This window comes from Microcaecilia unicolor, chromosome 11, assembly GCF_901765095.1.
Source record: "Microcaecilia unicolor chromosome 11, aMicUni1.1, whole genome shotgun sequence".
In the NCBI taxonomy this organism is placed as follows: domain Eukaryota; kingdom Metazoa; phylum Chordata; class Amphibia; order Gymnophiona; family Siphonopidae; genus Microcaecilia; species Microcaecilia unicolor.
Window position 1 is genome coordinate 78,516,887 of NC_044041.1, and position 22,894 is coordinate 78,539,780.

General features: G+C 45.6%; 1 protein-coding gene across 1 annotated transcript in view; it reads left to right on the top strand.

Annotated features, from left to right (window-relative positions):
- Positions 1 to 16,942: 16,942 nt before the first annotated feature.
- The window catches only part of KLF16 (Kruppel like factor 16), a 33,528-nt gene continuing 27,576 nt past the window's right edge, over positions 16,943 to 22,894 (top strand). The window contains exon 1 of the mRNA XM_030220166.1: positions 16,943 to 17,495. Within this exon, the coding sequence (XP_030076026.1) occupies positions 17,024 to 17,495 (472 nt within the window). The 5' untranslated portion in view covers positions 16,943 to 17,023. The remainder of the gene's footprint in view (positions 17,496 to 22,894) is intronic.

Genomic DNA, 22,894 nt, shown 5'->3' on the forward strand with positions numbered 1-22,894 from the left:
ATGACAGGGGGTGGAGCGAGGGTGTGAAAAGGGTGGGCGGGGTGTGTGGTGGGGGCAGGGCATGTGTCCTCCTTTTTGGGGGACAAAATATGGTAACCCTACCTTTTACCATAGCGGGTAAAAGGCTCTGTTCTCTTCTGGAAAAGAAATGGCCGTGCGGTAAGTGAACCACTTACCGGGGGGGGGGGTCATTTTGGGGGAGGTGGCGGTAAGGGTTCCTGCACTAACTCGCCAGTAACCGGGCAGTGCTGATTACCGCCAGGTAAGGACCAGCGCTACAAAAATAGAAAATGGCGCTTGCTGGGGGTGGGAACTACCACCAGGCTCCTGCTGTAGATCCGGATTGGTGCACGGCAAGCCTGTTGCCATGCGCCAACCCTTTAGTAAAAGGGCTCCAAAGGTCCTCTCTGTCCCTTTCCCACCAAAGGTTTCAAAAAATTACTTAAAAAAAAACAACTGTACAACAATCAGAAAGTTATGTCAAACCAAGCCTCTTGTACAATCCTCCCCATCCACTTATTTTAAGGGCCCTTTTAGCAAACAGCAATAAAAAGTGGCCTTAGCGCACCCTTATGCTGGTCTTTCCTGCGTGCTAAGGCCATTTTGACAGTTGGGGTAAAATGGCCGGTTTTTCTTCTTTTATTTTAATTTTCTCATTAACACCTGGCCATTAGCATAAGAGTCCCTACCTCTACCCATTAAATAGGCGGTAAGGGCTCAAGCACTATGCACGTACTAAAACTATTAGCACAGAACGTGCCCACTCTCTGCCCCCAATGCTAAAAAATAAAGGGCCTGATATTCAGCCAACAGTGGTGAGCATTTTGCTCCCTGTGGATGGACTTTTTCCTGGGTATTCAAAACCAGGCCCTGTCCAGACTTTGGCTTTGAATGGCTGCTTATTTTTGAGCCAGCAACACGATAGACACTTAAGTGGATATTCAGCACTTAAGTAGCCATGGGGTAGTGCAAAAAAGTAAGACAGACTTTTATGTGGTCTAATTTATGCGCTAAACCTGGCTGCTTAAGGGCTGATTATCAGCACTGTTGCCACCTGCCAACCCTTTAGTAAAGAGGCTCCTAAGTGCCGCTGAAAATGAGCACCTAGCCCTGACCAAAGGCTTCTTTTACAAAGCCGCACTACTGAGCCTCGGTGCGACAAATGAGAGACAGCCCATACAATTCCTATGGGCTTCCTCTCATTTGCTGCGTGGGAATCAGTAGTGCGGCTTTGTAAAAGAAGCCCCAAGTGATTTAACCAGTCAATAGCCGACTAAATCACTCTGAATATTGGCCAGAAAATTTATTAGTTTATGGGTAGGAAAGGCACATCCCAAAATTACCACAGGATGCCTTAGCGCACTCCACAGTAAACCATTTTTTTTGCTGTGAGCTTTATAAAAGGGCCCCTTAATGTTTTAATTTTTATTTTGTGATTGGCATAGGATAGTCATGTTATTTTATTTTGTTGTTACATTTGTACCCTGCACTTTCCCACTCATGGCAGGCTCAATGCAGCTTACATATTGTATACAGGTACTTATTTGTACCTGGGGCAATGGAGGGTTAAGTGACTTGCCCAGAGTCACAAGGAGCTGCCTGTGCCTGAAGTGGGAATTGAACTCAGTTCCTCAGGACCAAAGTCCACCACCCTAACCACTAGGCCACTCCTCCACTCCTTATTGGAATAAGAACATAAGATTGTTTTTTTTGTTTAAATTTAAATACTGTGCCCCCTGCATAAGTACCGTGGCTTTAGGCAGGGCATCAGCAGCCATAATGGAGTATGTGAACCAGCTGCATAGCCAGATCTTGAATTTGGGGGGAGCCTTGTCTAAAGTGTATGTGTGGGGCAAAATGTTCGGCCCCACCCCCTCAACCCCCAAATACCTGAGCTGGTGGGGGTCCCCAAGGTCTGCCAGCGTAAGAGGTTCTCCACCAGCGACCTGGCTGTCAGCAACCCTTTCCATGGGCCATTGCTGCACCAGCCCCCTTCACATGCTTGGCTTTTGTGCATACATGAAAACTGCGCATGCAGGGGGCAGGATGGCAGTGGCCTATGGAAAGTGTCACTGACTGCCAGACAGCTGGTGGAGGACCCCTGCCAGCCATAGCAGGAGATGGTGCCATAATTTTTTTTTGGGGGGGGGGAGGGGAGAGATTGGTTCACTAGGATATAATGATACAGAATATGGTACACTGAAGGAAGTTATTTCTTGAGATTAGGCCATCCATGTCTACAGATGTCTGTCAGAGTAAAATAGGCTGAGAACCATGGAAGTCAGGGATTGAATCCTGCCTCTGCCACTGACATACCTCATGACCTTGGGCAACCCACTGTCTCCCATTGCCTCAGGTCCTCACAGACTGTAAGCTCTTTAGGGCAGGGAAACATTGCATTTGAATAACCACTGTACAGTGCCATGTCCGGACGTCCACTAAACGGAAGCTCTTTCATTTGGGGCACAGTGTTTTTAAGTTTCTGAGTAACTGTTTGGTTCAGTTCCAAGGAGCCAGGTGGATATTTTGGAAACGTAAGCATTTTTTCAAAATAAAACCAGTTAATTCTCCTGCTCCTGTGGTCTTCTTATATTAGGCATTCCTATTCAGTAGTATATGTAGTGTTTTATCTTTTGAATTTATGGACTGTTAGCTCTTGATACACCTGTTATAATTTCTTCAATATTCAAAAATATTTTTCACTTATTGTAGTCTAAGAAACTTGTGTTAATTTAATAATTTTCTAGTTTCCTTATTTTTCTGTTATGACTATTTCTGTTTCAGCATGTTTGCAACAGACTAAAGAAGAAAATAATGTAACTGACGGTTGGACTTTCTGGGGTTTTGTTGTTAATTCATGGGAGTATGGGGTATGTCCTTATCCCTCATTTGTCCTGTTTGTCTGTCTTGATTAGATTGTAAGCTCTGTCGAGCAGGGACTGTCTCTTCATGTTCAAGTGTACAGCGCTGCGTACGTCTAGCAGCGCTATAGAAATGATAAGTAGTAGTAGTATGAACCATTTTACTGACATACAAGACTAGTTCTTAAAAAGGCATGTTGTAAATTGTTCAAGTCAATTAAATTGCAATGCATGAGAAAATTTAATAAACTATGAAGCTAAAAAAAAAACAAAAGATGATACACCAGCTCCTGAGTTCTGGAAAACAAGATCACTTCCCCATTTCAGTTGTTTCAAGGCATATTGGGTGAACACACCTCTCCCAGTCTTTCCTGTAATGGAGGTCAAGGTTGCGTGAGGCCTCCCCTTTCAGAATGTCATAGCAGACAGGCGCAGCTCTGAGCACAGAGGCCACCTTTTGGGAGGGGGGGTCTCTTCTTTGAAGAGGAGGTTGGTTTTTTTTTGGTAATCAGACTTCCTGCCTTGAGGCCTCTGCTGTGCTGTTTATGGAGATTTTGACATAGTACAACATGCAAGAGTGTGTGGGTGGGTGAGTGTGCATTGTATATTTGTGTAGGTGTGAGCAGGGCAGCAGAGAGAGTACGTACATGAAGTGCTGAAAAGGCAAAAACTTTTGTGTGTGGAGACCAGATAGGTTAAGTGTATGAATCAACTGTTCCTGGTTAAAACACTGCAGTCTGTGCAAATCTGTATGTGTATATATGTACAGTATATCTATCTATATATAGACAAACATACAGCAGGGCCACCGACGGGGGTGTGTGTGTGTGTCAAAATTCCCCGGGCCCGAGCCACGCCAGGGTCTCTCTCCTGCTCCTGACGGGACCTGAGTGATCGCATCCCTACAGGAGCAGAAGAGAGAACTCCAACGCCGGGCCCCGCTTGGAGGTTGGGGAGGACCCGGAGTTTTCTCCAGCGCTGCTCTTCTGCCCATTGCTGCTTTTCCTCTTAGGCATGCAGGCTCGGTTTTGAAACCAAGTGTGCCCTGAGAGGAAAAGCTGCCACAGGGGCAGGCAGTCAGTGCTGGAGGAAGATGTCTTATGTTGGCGGGGCCTGTGATCCCCGCCAGCCAAGGTATTTCAGCAACGGCAGCGATCGGAGGGGGGCGGCAATGGATGACGATTTGGGGGGGGGGGGGGAGTGGCGATAACTTTAGAGCTGCTCCTACTCCCAGGGAGTGAGGAAACCAGAAGCCAGTTCCACCCTATTGTCCCTTGGTCTGGTCCAAGTGGGATCTTCAGTTAGTTCAGACAGGGTGTTGGGAAGCCTAGGTCTGGCTGCAGCTCAGCTTTCTGTTCTCAGTTACACCTTACAAAGAGGAAACAGAGGTCACCCAAGTTACAATGGGTGGAGTAGCCATCATAAGGGAGTCCAGGGATAAGGAAGACACTGGGAAATGGGGAGGGAGGAAGACCATCAGAAGCAGATTCAAAAGGGAGTTTACAGTCACTAATGTTCCCTTCAAAATACAAAATATCCAGATACCTTCACCAAATACAGAATATGTGACTACAAATTAGAAGTTGAAATGTGTAGACAAACAAGAAGCCCGATTCTGCATGCAATGGAAACAAAAACTGAAATGCATTTCTTCCTGTACTGTGCAAAATACAAAAACAGAAGAAATGCATATTTCTCAAAGTTGAGAGAGAAAAATAAGAGACGTCCCACAAAAGAACAAGCAGGAAAAGTTCTTTAACAATGGAGGAAATAGCATAAAATTTGCCATGTCCTGCCACCAGTCCAGAAATGGGATCTAACCGAAGACAACATAGACTAGCGCCAGAACCCAGGAACTATTCTTGGCATTTCTCTTCTGTACTCTGGGGTTCTTTCCTCCTACTAGACAGGGCCCAACACAGGAGTCCTTTTACTAAGCTGCATCATAAAATGGACTTGTTTTTTTCTCTATTTGTTGTATTTCTGACTGTGTGCTAATTAATGGTAGTACCAGCACTTAAAAGTACAGCAAAAAAAAGCACCAGGAGCCTTCAGAAACGGGAACAGTTCTACTTATCAAGAAAGTAGATATTTCAGTATAGACCCGACACAGGCCGTGTTTCGGCGCACAGTGCCTGCATCAGAGGTCAAATTATTTCTGACAGGAAAGTAATATTATATGCAGCAATCGAATTTTCTTAATCAAATAAGAAGATATCCTCAGCCAGGTCATCGCACTTCTCCTGGCTACATCAGCCAGGTCACATCAGTCAGTTCCACTCACTCCGGTCACACCTTCAAGAGCTCCAGCTCTTCCTCTCCTGGACCTCTGTATCGGGATCTACTGCTTATTCCGTCTCCAAGAGACTCCCTGTCAGACATAATTTGACCCCTGACGCAGGTGCTGTGCTCCGAAACAAGGCCCATGTCGGGTCTATACTAAAATATCTAATTTCTTACTAAATAGAAGTGGCCTGTTTCTGAAGGCTCCTGGTTCTTTTTTTGCTGTACTTTGTTTGCTGATGTTTCTGTGAGTCCTGATTCCTGATGGCAGCGGGGGAGGGTCGTCGTCGTCTAAAGTGGCGGGGGAGGGTCGGCAGCAGGGGTGGGTTGAAAGTAGAGGGGGCCAGGGCTAAATCTGTGGGGGTCCATGCCTCTGTGGCCCCACCTAGCTACGCCCCTGTGGTAATGTCAGGGCGCTAGCTGATGAGTGCATCTGGGTCCATTCTCCACCCCGACACACCCCTTCTAAATAATCATAAACTTAACATGTACAGATGGCAAAACTAACACAAAATGCTTTAGCGTGTCCTGCATTGGGTGCACATTAGCATCTAATGCAGCTTAGTAAAAGGGTCCCATAGTAACAGACAGCAAATAAAGACCTGCATGGTCCATCTGGTTTGCCCAGGCAAGTCACCTCCTTTAAGCCTTTGTTTAGGACTGTATCTGCAGCTCTGGGCAGGTTACACCCCTCTACCTCATTTGTTTTGCTTTGATCACCTCCTCCTGTTAGGTAGGAATCCTCTGTATTTATCCCCTGCCTTTTTGAAGTCACTGTTTTCATCCTCACTGCCTGCTTTCACTAAGCTTTGACCCTTCCCCCATAGAATAGCAGAAAAGCCTTAGGATCCCTTTTATAAAGGTGCACTAACATTTTTATCACATGCTAAAAATTAGCGTGCGCTGTGTAGATGCCCATAGGAATATTATGGGCATCTACATGGTTAGCATGCTCTAATATTTAGTGCACATTAAAACGCTAGTGCACCTTTGTAACGAGTGAATTAAACCCTTATGTATTTCTTTGGTAAAACATGTACATGTAATGTCTGGAAATGCTCCTGAATCTGAGAGATGTGGAGAAAGAAGGCAGACAAATGGACGGAATATGCTCGTGGGGGATAAAGTGACAGTTTTTAGAACCCTTCCATCAGAAATGGTGATGAAATGGGAGGGGCCACTGGGGTCATGGACCTATGAATATTTTTGCCCAACACAGCATTAACAATTAGAGAGCTTGAGGTGGGGATGGGGATTGGTTTGTTTGGCCCATCCAATCAAAAAGGTGTTCCACTGCCCATGGGGTAGAGGAACATGGAAGTGGGGTGGGGGCAGGGGAAAAAAAAGCATAAAATACAAGTCCACTCAAGGACCATAAGGGCCCATCCAGTTTGGTGCAATGCTATAGCCAGAAAAGAGCCTGGGAAGAAACCCTAGCAGTGTGGGGCAGAGGAGGAGTGAGGTAAAATAATCTGACAGGGATTGATATCTATCTGCTTCTCTGTATCCTATGCTCCCTCACTACTGTTGCTATGATAGTGAATTGCTGATCTTCTCTCCTTTTCCTGTTTCTCTTTTCCTATTTTTTTCTGTCTTGTATATCTCTCTCTCTCATAGCTCCTCTCCTTCCTGTCTCAGTAACACTAAGTTCTGTTTATATCTGAAGGATTAAAGAAATGCATGCCTGCGCAGAAAGTGATACTTTCTGTTTTCAGATACAGTCCAGCAGATAGTCAGCGCTATTTAACCAACCAGGAATGGCTTCTGGCCAGTTAAATAGCATTTAGCCGGTTAACTGATAATATTCAGCGGAGATAGCTGTTGTCTCCTTTGAATATTCGCGGTAAGTGCATAACGGCTAACCAGCTATATTGCATGGTACAGCCAGTTATCTGCAAATATTTTAGTGCTGGCTAGCTACGTTTAGTTGCCAAATAGGACTGTCTAAATAGCAGTCCTATCTTTAGTCGGCCAGCACTAAATATTCACTTAGCCAGTTAAATCTGGTCAAAAAAAAAAAACCCTGCAGATATTCAATGCTGGTCACCAAAAACGGCCTGCCATTGAATACCCAGGCTCAGCGCCGATCGCGGTACTAATGCGGGCTGTTTCCGACAGTCTGAATATCGGGCCCAAAGCATTCAATTTTTAGTGGCATCCTGGGAATCCCGGGGCTGTATCTGAAAATCAGGGCAATACAAAAGGAAAACCCCATTACTAATTAATTCACATGAAATACTACATTTCTGAAGATTAATTCAGGCAAGACCAAGATCTGTTTTTCAATTAAGAACTTAAACAACCCACTGGCTTGGTAGTTAGGCCAGTGGCATAGCCAAGGGTGAGCCCGGGTATGCCCAGGCCCACCCAGTAGCAGCACACCTATGATGTGGCTGGCAGGGATCCCCAAGCCCCATCAGCCAAAAATTCTTAACAACTGTCCCTCCTGCATACCTTGTAAATAGTAGATCTTCGCCTGCAGTGAGCAGTGACTGATACATACTGCTCGCACCAGCCCCACAGCCTTCCCTCTGATGTATTCTCGCCTATGTGGAAACAGGAAGCTGCGTCGATGCTCTTGGACCTGGAAAAAACAACTCCATCGCTCCCGAATTATTCAACCACCTTGTCCAAAGGACTAGAGGAGTGAGTTAGAGGCATATGCTGAAACGGAGGACGTTTACAGCAGAACCCGAATCGGCGGAACCACTCCTAAACACCTAAGAGAAATCACCTTGGAGTTTTTGGCTCCCATGGAGGTTACATTGAATACCATCTGGAAGGCGCTTCGGGACCTAACGGTGGCAGTAAATAATTTTGTTTCAGATATAATTTTATTAGAGAGTTAAATGGACAATTTAACTGAACCCTTTGAGAGTGAAAATTGATATAACAAATGATTCTACACGAGCAATAAGTGGTTTAATTTTGAAAATGATAATAGACCAGAAACTTTAAATAACAAAATGAATATTATTATAGATGATTAATATCGAGATTATTGTTCTTCCCAGAGTTCCGGGTATGACTCCTAAAGTTTTCCTCAATTATTACTTTAAAAGGAGTGAAGCCTGTGAAAACTGTGATTACTTTAATCAGTGGGATTTGAATTAGAGACAAGTATATGTATTGTTAAATAACTTCTGGTTTTTAAAAGAGAAAGAATGTAATCAGATGTATTATTTCTAACTAATATTGGACAATAAGTATGTTTTCAAATGAAATGATTTGACTATACACCGTATTGGCCTTGAAGAAGCCAACCAGATGATCAATGTGGAATAATGAATTAGATGAGTAATATCTGGGGATAATCAGGTTAATACCACGTTTTTTTTCTGTTTACTGTTTAATTGATCTCCTTGTCTTGTTTCACTCTCCCTATTTAGTGGTCTAAGGAAGAGAATAGAATTATCTGACTGAAATAATTCCTATATATTACTTTCTCAGTATTTCTGGCAAGTTGTTTTATCACTTGTAAAAATTTAAATGGTTATAAATAATAAAAAAAAAGAATATCATCTGCAAAAGCGAGGACTTTTATTTCAACGCTACCAATTTGCACCCCATGTATATCACCATCCCTTTGGATCATATGCAATAAGGGTTCTGGGTATAATAGAAAAAGAAGTGGGGATAGTGGACACCCCTGTCTAGTACCTTGTTCAATGGGAAAACGCAAGGATTTAATGCCATTTACCAATACAGCTGCCATCGGACTAGAATAAAGAGCATGAAGGGCTTGAAGATACCAACCATCCATGCCCATATATTGGAGAATAGTAAAGAGGCATGCCCAATCCACCTGATCAAATGCTTTTTCTGCCTCTAGGCTTTCTACTATAGCCGGCGTATCGGTGGACTGGGCATTAGCCACCACAAGAACAAGCTTATGAACATTAAGCACTGTCGATTTCTGACAAATCCCATTTGTGCATCACAGATCTTGGACAGCAAAATGGAAGTCAAACAGTTTGTCAGGATGCAAGCAAATATCTTAAGATACACATTTAAATGCGAAATTGGGTGGTATGAGGATGGCTGGGCTCTCGGGTTGCCTGGTTTATGAATTAGTGATATCAGTGCTTTGTTGGCCTGGGAGGAGAAGGCACCCATCTTCACCACACTGTTGCGATGTGCCACCAAGGGACCCACCACTCCCACGTTCAGCATTTTGTAAAATTCTGGGGTATATCCGTTGGGCCCGGGTGCAGTATTATTGTTAAGGGATTACAGTGCTACTTGAAATTCCTTACCTGTAATTGGCGCATGTCTGTCAATGTAAACTGGGAAAGGCCCGAATCTGTTAAATAATCCCTAAAGTCAGGCCCACTAATCAGTGCCTTCTGCAAATAAAAGCCTTTAAAGTACTGCAAGAAAGTTTCTACTATCTTGGTAACGGTTATTATCACACATATCCTGTTGAACTAGTCATCTTGTCTGCTATGTGGGTAATTTCAAGACTCTTCTGGTATGGTTTGGCTGAGAGCAGCTACAAACTTCTGTGCTACTGTAGTTATTATCAAAAATGTTCCACGTGTTGTTATCGAATATCTTTAGAATTGCGTGGTAGAGGAACATGAATCTTATGCTACTAGGGATGCACAGACCGGATGAAATGCTTTCCGCTTATCCTGCAGCATTGCCGAGAAATCCTGAAACAGACACACAGGCTCTCTTTTGTACGTCAAAGTTTCTCGGTGGGTCTTATATTGTCTCAGAGTCTGAGCTTTATGAAGGTAATTGTGACATTTTGCCACAACCACCCTAAGTTTATTATCTCCTGCTTTCTTCTTCCCAACGCGGTGAGCACGCTCAAGGCATGCTGAGCCTAGTCCACTAGACAAGGACAGGTTCTTTTCCAGCCAGGTTTCAACATCAGAGAGCAGGTGGCATCTGGGATGATTCTGGAATTTCTACAAACCGTATATTGTCACATCTTGAACGGTTTTCAAGGTCCTCCAGTTTTACTGATTGCTGTTGAACCAGAGTTTTAAGCTCAGCTAGTTCTGCAGAGACTCCACCAGACGTATCTTCTATGTCAGAAACCCTGGATTCCAAATCGGTTGTGTGTTTAGTTAAATCAGTGAGCAGTGTTTCAAATCTGATATTGATGAGAGAGCTTCTGGTTTGGGCCCCAGGGCTTGTTCAATTGTATGCTGTGTATGTTGGATAACGCTGATAGAGTAAACTGCGTTACCTCTCCTGAAATCGAGGCTGTCATCTTGTCTTCTCCGTTCTTACCCTGAGTGTGGTCCGTTCGAGGTGGATTAGCTGATCTGGAGTCAGACATTCTTTCCAAAAATTTGTCCATATGTTTGGCAAAAGGCTATAGTAGTGGATTGGAGTCGTCAGATAGGGTAAGTAGACAAGTACCATCAAATTTGGATGGGGAGCCCAGGAGCTATGCAGGCACACATCCTCCTATAGCTACAGCATCACATGATCTGTCCTAGACTTTACTTTTTATTCTATACCACATAAATCCCACTCACGGATAGACTACTTTCTTGTGTCCAATGATGCAGTTTCAATTGTAGACTCTGCAGATATCTTACCCATTACCATTTCAGATCATGCTCCGATTTATATGCAATTTACTACCCTTTCTGGTCGTGAAGCCTACAGACCAAGTTGGAGATTTAACCCAAAATTGGTAAATAGAAACATACAATGAATCCAGTTTTCGTGATATAGTCAATCAGGGAATTACAGATTACTGCAAGTTTAACAATCCCTCTGAAACACCTCTAACAATTTGGTGAGATGCCTTTAAAGTCTATATCAGAGGTGTTATTATAGGCTTCATTGCCAAATGGCATACAGAAAACAAATCTTACATGACTGAACTAGAATCAAAACTCAGAACACTAGAATTACAATACGCCTCTAATCATAATTACAGAACATTCCAGAAACTATGTAAACTCCGCTCAGAGTATAATGTCATATTTAGTAAGTTAGTGTCTCATCATTTAACTTCCCTGGGTGCTAGATACTATACCGAGAACAACAAGATTGGTTGTATACTGGCCAGCTATCTTAACAGGGCCCAAAAGACAAAGTGAAACTTCTATTAAAACCCCTTACTAATACCATAGTCACTAAAGACACTGAAATTTTACACCAATTTCAATAATTCTACCGTATAAGTCTGAATTGCAGACCTCAGCCACTGTCATTGAAGCTTTTCTTAATACACTGCCTATCCTTCGTTCAACTCCAACTCAAGTCAATATGCTGGAAACTCCTATTTCAAAACCTAAAATAGAGAAACCCATCAAAAATATCCCCATAAATAAAGCTCCTGGACCTGATGGGTTATCTGCTGAATATTATAAGATTTTCTCTCATCAGCTGCCTCATCTACTCCCACAATTCTATTTGGGTATCATTGATAATGACCTGGTTGTTGGAACATTCATTGAGGCCCGTATTGTAGTCCTCCCTAAACCAGGAAAAGACCCATCGTCGGTCTCCATCTATACACTGATATCCTTAATCAACCTGGACAGCAAAAACTACGCTAAAATCATTGCTAATTGGCTATCCTCTATCATGTCAAATATTATTCACCCGGATTAATGTGGACTTATGGCCAATAGAGCCATCAGTGATAATGCTTGCCTGTTCTGTAACATCCTCCCACTGGCAAATTGACATACAAACCTAATTGCACTTTCCCTGGATGTGGAGAAAGCTTTCGATAGGGTCGAATGGAGATATCTCTCTCTTGCACTTCAGCATTTTAGCTTTGGCCCTAAGGTAATACAAATGATTAAATTACTATAGCAACACCCTAAAGCTAGCATTTTTGTCAACAATAAAATATCCCCATATTTCTACGTATCCAGGAGAACAAGGAAAGGGTGTCCCTTACCCCCTCTATTGTTTAATTTGGCTATTGAACTGAACCCCTAGCCATTGCTTTACGCTCTGACCCCAGAATTGATGGCATATCATTTGATTCTTGCTCAGTAAAACTCTCTCTTTATGTGGATGACCTGCTAATATACACCACAACCCCCTCTATCTCACACATACTCTCTTTAATCACAAATGTTTCCTCCATATCAGGCTACAAGATAACGGGATAAGACCGAGTGTCTTCCCCTCCACGACAACATTAATATATAAGATTTTGACTCCTTTCAATTTAAAGCCCAGCTCTCACACATAAGGCCCCTGTTTAGGAAGCCACACTAGTGGCTGGCGGTGCGGTACTGCCGACACAGCCCATTCACTTTGGATGGGCTGTGTCGGCAATGCCGCACGGCTTTGTAAACAGGGGTAAATAGTTAGTTATGTACTTATGCTGTTCTCTTCAAGACATTATTTCCAAAAATACAGAAATACTTTTGCAATCTCTAGAACTCCCAACATCGAAATGGTCTCCTCTTGGTGGGGTAGACTGGAGTCTATAAAAATGACCTCAGCCCCTAGAATACACTACCTGCGCTACCCATTCCGCTCCCTGATTCTAGGATTAAATCCACAGATAGAATTCTTTTTCAATTTCTTTGGAACTCCAAACCTCCCCGAATATCTGGCAAATCCTATATAATAATTCTCACCTCCAACATTCTAATGTGCCTGGTACCGTGGCTCTCTCGGAGGTGGTCTGCTAGGCAGTTTAGAATGCACTGACGTCAGTGATGTCACTGACAGCTGATTCCAAGGCAAGGGGAAGAGTAGGTACTCCTCCCCCTGCCTACCAATCAGCTCTCAGTGCCCCCCCTTGGCGCAACACCCAAGCCCCTCCGCCCCAGCGCAGCACCCAATCCCCTACCCCCCCCCTCGACGCATCACCCAAGACCCTTCCCCCGGCGCATCACCAAAGCCCCTACCCCCCCCTCGGGCACATCAACTCCCTCGCCACCCGCCAATACTAACACTGTCTGGCTGCTGCTGCTTCTCCTGTGGAGCAGCAACAGCCGGTACAAAAAGAAAAAAGCCAAAAAAAGATTTTTAACCTGAAATGCAGCTTCGTAGACAGCCATCTGGCATTGGTTGTCGTCATTGCAGCCACTCCTCCTTTCTCCTCCACGTCACTGCCCCTGCAGGAAGACCCCGGAGGAGAGCAGCGACGTCAGAGGGGAGAGGAGGAGCGGCTGCAGAGATGACAGCCAATGCCAGATGGCTGTCTACGGAGCCGTGTTTCAGGTTTAAAATCTTTTTTTGGCTTCTTTTTGTACCGGCCGCTACTGCTCAACAGGAGACGCAGCAGCGGCCGGACAGCGTTAGTATTGGCGGCTGCAGGTGGCGAGGGGGTTGATGTGACCGAGGGGGGGGGGGGGGGTAGGGGCTTGGGTGATGCGCTGGGGGGCTAGGGGTTTGGGTGATGCGCCGAGGAGGGAGGGGAGGGTCGCTGGACATGGGTGGCTGCAGGGGGAGAGGAGGGTCACTGGACATGGATGGCTGCAGGGGGGGCAGGGAAGAGGGAGGTGGGGAGGGGGTCCTGAGACCAGATGGGTGGCTGCAGGGGACAGAAGGGACACTGCAGGGGGGGGCAGGGTGAGAGGAGGGTCACTGGACATGGGTGGCTACAGGGGGGGCAAGGGGAAAGGAGAGGAGGGTCATTGGACATGGGTGGCAGGGTGCAGGGGGGCAGGGGAGAGGGTCGCTGGACATGGGTAGGTGCAGGGGGAGAGGAGGGTTGCTGGACATGGGTGGCTGCAGGACGGGCAGGGGGAGAGGAGAGTTGCTGGACATGGGTGGCTGCAGGGGGAGCAGGGGAGGAGGGCCGCTGCACATGCGTGGCTGCAGGGGCAGAGGAGGGTTGGTGGAGAGGGGGTCCTGAGACCAGATGGGTGGCTGCAGGGGGGGGGCAGGGGAGACAGGAAGGATGCTGCAGGGGGGGGGGATTACCTTGCTAGCGCCCGTTTCATTGCCTACCGAAACGGGCCTTTTATACTAGTTACTTAAAACTTCCCAAGGATTTTTCATTTTACCATAATTCCTTCATCTTATCCAAAGGGTACTATTGGTTTACTCATAATGATGTCCTTAATTCCCCCCACCTGGCTCCAAGTTGAAATCAGGTTAAATAGACCGTTTCTTCTTCATGTTATGGACAATTCCTCTAATCAGGTCTCCAAACACAACTCCGTCTTTATAATCACCAAGAGAGCCTTTCATAAATTGTCATTGCATTACCTAAGCCTTCTAATGTTATGAATGATGTGGTTATATGGAAGAATAAGAGTATTCTAGGTAATAAAGAACCAATTCATTGGCCTATTTGGCAAAAATGTAATATTTGGTATTTAGTCATGATAAATAATAATGGAAAACTGAAATCCTTTGCACGTTTAAGTTACCAGATTCTCAATTTTTGCACTGGATTCAGTTACAATATAAAGACTATACATACACGTTCTCATAAAGAAAAGTAAGTGTCAAAAAGCAAGGGAGGAAAAAGCCTCAAGAAGCTCCCAGCGATAAACAGTCAGCTTCTTCATCGTTGGTATTGTAGAGTCTTACTGTTATTTGAAATTGGTTCTCATTCCAGCTTGTCGTTCTGTAGTTCAATTACAATGTGCCATCAAATCCTCTGTATGGGACATTGCTACTGTGACATATGCTAGTCACCTCAACACTTTCAGTTTTGGTCCACTTTCACTATCTTATTGAGCCACTGTTTTCTACAAGACATTCCAATCTCATATTACCTATTCTTGTCATAGCACCCAACAAGCACGGGAGAAAGACATTGGAGAATCCACATCTGACGCTCAATGGTCTGCAGTTTGTTTGATTGGTCTTAGAGCATCGCTATCAACCTCACTGACTCAGTCTATGTCCTTTCTTTAGCATAAGCGCTCTATGGACCCCAAGGAAAGTTGGCCAGATCTAGATCATCTGACCTTTGCTGGTCCTGTTATTCTACCACAGGTACTCTCCTGCTTCTCATCTTTGAACGCCCTAATTTGAAATTTTTCTGGGAGGACATCTGGTCAAAACTCTGACATCTTTAAATTTGAAGCTCCTTTACATGCTAAATATATTTTGTGGAAATCCACCTCGACTTCCTTTGCACTCTCAGATGATGAAAAATCCCTTTTTGACTTTTTAATCACGGTGGCATTAAAGTTAATGATCACACATTGGAAAGACAACTCAAACATCAATATTTACATGTGGTAGAACTGGACCTTACTATTCAAGAAATATGAACAACCATTAATCTTTCACTCCTCAGGCATACCAGCTAGACTGCATAAATGGAAAATATTGGATATCTTTCCACTTCGATACAATAAAGCTGAATGTATGATTTATATTAACATATTAACATGTATCCTTGCTGTCATACCTCCATTTTGTGTTTTTTTTCTTTTAAATTGTAAAGTTGTTATAAAATTAATAAAATAAGAGTAAAAAGAAAAGAAAAAAAGTGTGTTAGTGCACAGCAGTTAGTTCTTAATGCTCTGAGGGTGCAGGGATTTAAGTGAAATAAAAAAAGTGAGAAAATGACAAAAATAGATCTGAAATCCACTCAAGATCCTCCCTCCAGGACTGAAGAAGGGAGGATGGAACTCTGGACCCAAACAAACAGGCTGAAATGAGAAAGCACAGATCATAATAAAGATAACAGCAAGACACAGCTGGGATCTTGCTCCTCAGTTTATCTACCCCTGACAGGACTTGGCTCATCTCTCTCTGGGTATCCCTGCAGATTGAGAGACCCTTCAAAACGCTAAAAGGGAGAGTTGTGTCCCTCTCAATTTTCTTGGTTGCCCCATCCACCCCAATTAGTAATGATGAGCTACTTCTGCATCTCTCCTCACCCAAATGTCAACCACCGCCTGTATGCTGGGCATCTACCTGCAGGCTGTCTAATTTCTGTCTCACTCCACACTAACCATCTGAAAGAGGACAGGTTAGAGTGCCCTCATCCCCATCTTGTAGGCTGGGCGTCTCCCAGCAGGACAGATCAGAGGCTAGAGCTCCCTTCCATTCTGCCCTGTATTCCATGCACCTCAAGCAAAGCAGCTCGAGCTTTCTCAGCTATCCTTTTTCCTCTGTCAATCCTTTTTCCTCTGGATATCCCCAACACTCAAGCAAGAACGGATCCTCGCTCCCTCTCTCCACCCCACCTCCACAGGCCGGGCAAGGCTGATCTCACCTCTTTCTGGATCCCCCCTCCCCCCCGCACTCCATGCATCTTAGAGTTCTCCCAGCAGAAGGTTAAATCACTCTGTTTTTCTGCAATCCTTACTTTTACTTGCACTCCATGCACTCTAAGCAGGGTACATCTGAGCTCTTTGCACCTTCGTCCTCCTCTCACAGGTGAGCTGCACAGCCCCCCCCCCCCCATCTCTTTCTGTGCTCCTCTCCCACTTCACCCACTCCAAACGTGACAAGTCTGTGGGGGCTTCTTCTGCCTGCCCCTCCTCAACTCACTCCTGCAGGCTGGGCATCTTCCATTTCCCTAGGTTCCCTCTGGCACCCCTCCCCTTCGAAGGCTGGGCATCTCCCAGCAGGACAGGGTTCAGCTTTCTCTCTGGATCTCTTCCACCCCCCCCCCCCCCCCACTCTTAAGCTCCCCTCCCCCCCGCAGGTTGGGCATCTCCCAGCAGGACAGGGTTCAGCTTTCTCTCTGGATCTCTTCCACCCCCCCCCACTCCTAAGCTCCCCTCCCCCCCGCAGGTTGGGCATCTCCCAGCAGGGCAGGGCTCTCCCCGGGTGCCAGGGCCGGTGCGTCATTGCGCTCGGGAGGCGGTGGGAGTGGGAAGTGGGGGCGGAGGCGGTGCGCATGAACCGGCTTTTTTAGACACAAAGAGGCTGCAGTGAGTCCCGGGCGAAGAAGGCAAGACTAGATCTGGTCCGGCTCAGCCCGCGATCGCTGTTCGGGGGGACGCAAGAGCAGCAGCAGCATGTCCGCCTTCGCCTGCCTGGATTACTTCGCCGCCGAGTGCCTGGTGTCCATCTCCAGCGGCGCCGTGGTACATGGCCCCTCCCGCAGCCGGCCCCCGCAGCCTCCTCCGGTCCCGGAGCCCGAGGGCAGCGAGGATCGCGAGGTGCGGGACACGCTGACGGGGGGCACCAACCTGCTAGCCGTGGCCAACATCCTAACCGACCTGGGCAAGTTCCGCCCCATGTCCGCCCACTCGGAAAGCAGCAACTCGTCGTCGGCCGGGGACCTGGAGAGCGGCTACACCACGTTGTCCGATGGCACGGCCAGCACCCCGGGCCAGACCCCGGCCACCACCCCCACGCCCGGCCACGCCGCACTGCTCCGCCCGCAGCCGTCCCCGCCGGGCAAACGCCACCAGTGCCACTTCCAGGGCTGCGACAAAGTCTACGGCAAGTCGTCCCATCTGAAAGCGCACATGCGGACCCACACAGGTATGGCTCTAGCTTAGCCTAGCGGTGCACCCTGCCCACTTCCCTCTCTTCCCTCCATCTCTTTCGCCCTCCCCTCTGCCTGCATCCACCGCCCTGCCCACTTTCTCCCCCTAGACGACTAGTCTTGTTTCCTCTGTCCTTAGCTCTGTTCGCTCTCTCTGCGCCCTCTTTACCCCCTGCACTCACTGGCCTCTTTCTCTCATCCTCTCTATCCCACACCCCATGCCCAGCTAACAGCCTCCTCAGCTCTCCTCCCCATCCTTCCTTCCTTCCCACGATTCTTCAAAGTCTCCATTTATTGGGAATTCAGCCGCATGCAGCCAGTCCTGGCGTGGGATCACTTTCCACCCAGCCCTTTCTGGCGATCTCCAGTGCACTTTCATCCACCCCCCTTCCCTCATTTCAGGGTTTTCTTTTACTTCCATGATCGCTCGTTCTCTCCCACCCACCACCACTCTTCTTTTTTGGAAACTCGCACAGGGCATCCCCCTGGCTGGCACTGCTTTCCTTTCCCTCCATGCTTTAGTGAGTCAGTTACTCTCCAGTTTAACCCTGCCCACTTCAGCTTCTCCCTCCCAGTTCTAACCCTGCTGCAATCCTCTCTATTACGTGATTCAGTTTATTTTTTTCCCTTTTTTTTCTACTCAGGCTATACTCAAACCATGCCAGACTCTCTCTGATCAGTACCTTCTCTCTCCCTTTCCCTCCTCGCTTCAGCCCACGTTATTATGTATGCCCTGCCCTGCCTCCCCTCCTCTTTTCCTGATTTCTTTTTTGACCTTTTGTATATAAACCACCTTTGCTCCCGCCCCACCTTATGGCGTTTGGGATAAGTAGCCTACTAAATATTTTGCCTACAGATAACCAGAAGAAAAATGAAAATGTTGCTAATCTAATTATTAGATGGCAGATTTTAATTGTGATTGCTTTATATAAAACGGGTGGGTGGGTGGATGTTGAGTTCTTTCGTCTCCAAATTCCAAAAACACGAGTGACGCTGGTTGTGGTACATTAGAGGGGATAATGTTGCATTTGATATTAATAAAATGCAGGAATTCCAAGGAAAATACCTGGCTTTTTTTCGCCAGCACTTCATTTGGTTCGATTGCCCTGCTACGTTAAGAATAGTGGCATCTGATCTTGGTCAGGGGGCTAATACACAGAAGGGCACTAGGGCAGGTCCTCCTTGTTGGCAGCGGTCTGGGGGATAAGGTGGGGGGGGGGTGGCACTGGCAGCGCCACGAAGGGGGTAGGCGTGGCAATAGTGTGTGGCAGGAGAAGAGAACTCGTGGCACGTTATGAAACCGAGACCTTCGTTTGAAAAAAAAAAACGTGCTGGTCGTAAGCGTTTGGACTGAAAGAAAAAAAAAATACAATAGAAGCAAGTTGCATTTATGCTCGGTTGCTCGCATGTTTCTTACACTAAACGTACAAAGAAAAAAAACCCCAAGCTTTTTCATTTGAAGAAGGGGGTGGGGTGGAGTGGGGGTGGTTGAAAGTGTTGCTGAGAGGCAAGGATCAGACGTGATATAGGGAGATGAATTCTATGAAGTCCAACGGGGTTTCTTTTTTCCTGGAAAACAGAAATGACTTGCTGCTGTAGGAGGGGGAGGGGCCGAAGTGTTACAAAGGAAGAGAAAAAAAACGTGTGTGTATGTGTTTGGGGAGGTGAGGTCACGTCCCAGCTTGGGTCAGAGAGTCTTGGAGAAAGGGCCAGTGTCTGAACGCTTCTTTCCTATTATGATCTGGTAGGGAGAAGGGGACAGAGCTGGCCTCCTCCTTGCTGGGAGGGGGAGGAGGAGGATGTGTGTGGACACATTTCCCGGGAGTTCTTTCCAAGAAACTAGTGAATGGGCGTGGGGGAGGGGTGTGTATATGTGCATTATAGTGTTTAAAATAGCATGTAGATAGATCTATATAGTCAGAAAGGGGGAGGTGGGGAGCACTGATTAAAAGAAATTAATTTACTTTTTATTTACAAGTTTTAAAGATGAGAATGGAGAGATCAGCCATTTTCTCACGACCCTGCAACCAGAGCATTCCTATGCCCTCACCAAATAAGACAACCACACTTGTTAAAAAGAGGCAGATCCTGCCAGGGCCATGAGTGTTTGTTAGCATAATTGACCCCCACATATATTTTCTCAGCACTACATATGGACCCAGGCTTAGCTATGTGCTCGCTTGTGCGACTCTGTTCCCACACACCCACTCTACCTCTGCTACCCCTCCCCCTTCTTCCAGCCTTGATGGGTGACCACAACGCTCTGTGTCATGAGGAACCTTTTTTTTTTTTTTAAACTAAGCACCATCTGGGGATTTTGTAGTTCTCCTCCCACAGGGGCCAGCAAACACAAGATGTAGGATGAGGTTTGAAAGCAATTCCGGCAGCTCCCTGGAGCCGCAAGGTTTGGAGACCCTCATCCATTTCACTGGCCTTGGTACACCTCTGGGTCACTAGAGAACGTAATTGTGAGCCATTTTGTTTGTCTTTAAAAAAAAAGGCATATAATGTTTTATTTTAATAGTTTAAAGAATTTGGTTAATGTTAGGCTGTTGAAGAGAGGTATTTTAAGCCCACATGATTATCTAAAAGTTTCAGCTCTTCGGTTAATTAATTCGGTCTTTTTTTTCTTGTGATTTATTTATATGACAGTGTGAGCCAAAGTAATGCATGTAGGGAAAACAAATCTTAACTAGTAGGTTTGCTGAGTTTAATATTAGGAGTCACCACCCAGTAAAAAATCTTGACCCGGATGATACTGAAATTATGTTTATGTTTGTTAAGATTTGCTACACTGCCTTTATTATACAAAACAGTTAAGGTGGTTTAAATATAAAAACGTTTACCAAACCAAAATAGAAAAGCACACATTACTAACCTACTACTAAAGGAACACAAAGAAACCCGCAAGAAAACAGAATTAAACAAAAGTAATATTAAATACATTAAAGTGCATTAATAAAATTTAGATAATTTCAAAACAAGACAAAAATAAAATTGAAACCATATAGGCCCATATGGCAATTAAAAATAGTACAGATATTGGGATTCGTTGCCAGAGAATGTGGTAATGGCGGTTAGCTTAGCGGAGTTTAAAAAAGGTTTGGACGGCTTCCTAAAGAAAAAGTCCATAGACCATTATTAAATGGACTTGAGGAAAATCCACTATTTCTGGGATAAGCAGTATAGAATGTTTTGTACTTTTTTGGGATCTTGCCAGGTATTTGTGAGCTGGATTGGCCACTGTTGGAAACAGGATCCTGGGCTTGATGGACCTTTGGTCTTTCCCAGTATGGCAATACTTATGTACTTACGAGGTAAAGTGTTCCAAAGGGGCTAAAAGGAAAAAGGTGGAGCACTGAACAAACTCAACGAGACTCCTATGCTGGAGAGGGGACCACTAGATGGTCTGCATTACCTAATCTAAGTGCGCATGGTTAGAATATAGAAAGAAAGTACGGTACTCTTGTATAAATATCTTTATGGGTACGGGCCAAGGACAAAACTTTAAACTTTACACCAGGGGCGTAGCTGCTATGGGCCACGGGGGCCTGGGCCCCCGTAGATTTGGCCCTGGACCCCCCCTGCTGGCAAACCTCTCAACCCCCCCCCTCCCGCCGCCAACCCGCCGCCTGCTACCTTTGCTGGCGGGGGACCCCAACCCCAACCCCTGCCAGCCGAAGTCTTCTTCCTTCGTTTGGTTTCTCAGTCTGACGTCCTGCACGTACAATGTGCAGGACATCAGACTCACAGAAGCAGAACGAAGCCTTGTAGGACTTCATTCTGTTTCTGTGAGTCTGACGTTCTGCACGTTGAACATGCAGGACGTCATACTGAGAAACCAAATGAAGGAAGAAGACTTCGGCTGGCGGAGGTTGGGGTCCCCCACCAGCAAAGGTAGGTGACGGCGAGCGGGTCGAGAGGGTCATCAGCGGGGGGGGGGGGGGGGGGTCAAAGTTGTTGGTGTCGGCAATGGCGGGGGGGGGGGGGGGGTCAGCGGTGGTGGCGGCAGCAGGGGGGGGCTAAAATGTGCCCCCTCACCTCGGCTCTGGACTCCCCTGCCGCTGAAGTCTGGCTACGCCCCTGCTTTACACAGTACTGTATTTGGTAACACAATCAAAATCTGGCTTCTGTATTTTGCAGCATTTTTAATCTTTGAAGTTGGTTCAGCATACATGACCTTGGAATAGTTTAGTTGAGAAATCATAAAATCATGAACCAGTGTGTGCACTGAATAACTATTAAAACAAAACCTCACAACGGTCGTAAGCGATGAAGGGCAAAGAAGCCTGTAGCACCATGGACACTTGATGTTGAAAAGAGAGAGATGTATAAAAAATAATCCTCAAGTAACACAAAGAAGAAACCAAAAAAATTGGGGATCATGGTAAGGCATGTCACCCAGCAGGCTTCAGTTTTATCCGTATTCAAAACAACTTTATTATCACATAGCTATGAAGCCATTGCAAACAAACAATTCTTAGCTCAATGTATACATAGAATAAAAGGAATTATCTGGAAAGGGAGGGAAATAAAAAAAATAAGATTATTATTAATGCCTCTTATGATGTGACTACACCTTGAGTACTGCGTATGGTTCTGGTCATCCCATCTCAAGAGACAGTGGAAATAGAAGCGGCGTCTAGAAGAGCCACCAGAATGATGAAGGGGATGGGAAGGAACTTTTCAGCTTGGAGAAGAAGCAATGAGGAGAGATAAAAATGGAGGTCTATGAAGTACCAGTGGGGTAGAACTGGTAAGGGAACAACCGTTTGCCTTTTCAAACAGTGCTAAAAATGAGGGGACACTCCATGAACTAATAGGTAGTACATTTAAAACAAATTGAAGTTTTTTGTATTTTTATTTTAACTTTAATCTACACACACTGTGGAAGATACAGTCAAGGCAGTTAGAGATGCAGGATTTTTAAGAAGCGTTTATAACCATTACCAGCCATGTAAGCTTGGAAAGCTTATAAGGAATGGCTCTAATCATTGGAATACCGTCACGTACTTGTGACCTGGATCAGAGACTGCGGAGGACAGGATGCTGAGCTCAATAGACCTTTGGCCTGTCCCAGAATGGCAGATAAGTCCTTATGGGGGTCTTTTACAAGGGCGCACTAGTGTTTTTAGCGTGCGCTAAATGCTAAGATGCTCATAGCAATATAATGGGTGTCTTTAGCATTTAGCGCACGCTAATTTTGTATCACGCACTTATAAAAGAGGCCCTATGTTCACAGTGCACACAGCAGAAGAAACACAGTGGGTTTTTTTTTTTTTTAATGGAATAAACAAAACAGTAACATTACCCATAAGTGGCCAGAAATATTTTACTTCTATATTTTTAAAATCTGAGTCAATCGACCCAATATATTTTTCTCCTGAGCATAAAT